Genomic DNA, 1,530 nt, shown 5'->3' with positions numbered 1-1,530 from the left:
CTCATCCATATGTGATCTCGGGAGTCTATAATGTTGACAGAAGTAACTTCCATTTCTCTTATTCTTGGTCTCTGTAATTCTTTCGGTGGTGTTCGTTCTTTCAAGTTAGTTTTTTTTATTTGTTTTCTTGCTTAATTTTTTATTTGGAAATCTTTTATTTACTGGTTTTTTATTAGGAGTAGTGGCTTTTGTTTCCGTAGATTTTTTATTGCTTATTTGTAAAGGTTTAGGAACTGCATTATATGAAGGAGGTGAAAATATTCTATTCATATTACTTTCGTCTGTCGAATCATCGCTCGGCGTTTTTTGTTCACGGTATCCTAATGGTTTTTTATTTATTTCATAATCCATTTCATTATCAGTATCTACTTCCATTGTTTTTAATTCTTGTTTATTTAATGGTATATTTTCTTCTATTATTTCAATAGCGTCAATGTCATCTGGCAATTTTGGTAAATTTTTATCAATTTTTACTTTTGATTTTGGTATTATTTGTATATGCGAAGGTGGTGCATGAACGTCAGCCTGTACTTCAATATTAGTGTGTTTTTGATGGCTGTCGCTAGATTGTGATGTTATTTCCATAGCCTCATCTTCAGATTCCTCTTGTTGTTTATGCATTTCTTTTTCATTATAAAATTTTTTATCATCGATTCGTTTTTTCGGGACACCCGTTGTGTGGCTTCCGCTCGGTCTCTTGCGTGAAGCGCGTGCGTCGTCGGGAGCGGTTGCTTCCTGCAGCGGCTCATAGGCGGCGTCGTCATCGCTAAGACGCTCTTGCGGGCCGCGCCCTTCAGCTTCATCCACATGCAACATTGCGTCTTTACTGTCATCATGGGATTCGTCAAGTTTCTTTGGACTGGAATCTTTACGGTGTTTCTTTGTTCTCTTATGCTTTCGCTTTCTGCGTCTTATGTGGGTAGAAGAGCTACTCTCATGTTTCCTTTTTTCACCTTTTTGACATATTTCTGGATCGTCGGTATCATAGTCGGTTTCATAATAATATGAAACTGTTCCACTGTCACTGCTACTGTCTAAAGCTTTTAAAAATTTACTTCTAGGTGATATTTCTTCTTCACTATCTGAATCTATATAAGGAGATGGTTCATCAGGTCTGTTCTTTTTATGCGGTGCTGGATTTCCTGATCCTTCACTTTCCATTGCTCTTTTAAAACTCGGGTGAAATGTTTTTTGTTTTTTATGTTCTTGCCCTACTGAGGCTTCACTTGAAGATGATAATGCTCGTTTTGCATTCAAAGGATATACATGTTTAATTTCTTCGATAGGATTCCTGGACAAAGCGTCAGCATTTTTATTTATTTTTCCTGGTTTGTATTTTATTTGATAATCGTATTCCGCTAATTTTAGTCTCCACCTCATTAATCGTGACGTAGGATCAGATACTGAATTTAACCATTCTAATGGTTTATGATCCATTACTAATGTAAATTTACGTCCATAAACATAAGGTCGAAAATGTTTTACAGCATAAATTAAAGCTAATAATTCTCTTTCTGTAGGCGAATATCT

At 35.7% G+C, this 1,530-nt stretch overlaps 1 protein-coding gene across 1 annotated transcript; it reads right to left on the bottom strand.

The window, feature by feature from the left end:
• Nucleotides 1–531: 531 nt before the first annotated feature.
• LOC112457797 (NKAP family protein UM04995-like) lies at nucleotides 532–1,437 on the bottom strand (the record flags this gene model as incomplete). Its single annotated transcript, XM_025021032.1, has 1 exon — nucleotides 532–1,437. A coding segment is annotated over exon 1 (906 nt), but the record flags the coding sequence as incomplete, so codon positions are not given.
• Between the last annotated feature and the right edge of the window lie 93 nt (nucleotides 1,438–1,530).

The sequence above is a fragment of the Temnothorax curvispinosus genome, unplaced genomic scaffold (genome assembly GCF_003070985.1).
Source record: "Temnothorax curvispinosus isolate PA1 unplaced genomic scaffold, ASM307098v1 QBEX01008296.1, whole genome shotgun sequence".
NCBI lineage: Eukaryota > Metazoa > Arthropoda > Insecta > Hymenoptera > Formicidae > Temnothorax > Temnothorax curvispinosus.
This window is presented reverse-complemented; position numbering and strand designations above follow the sequence as displayed.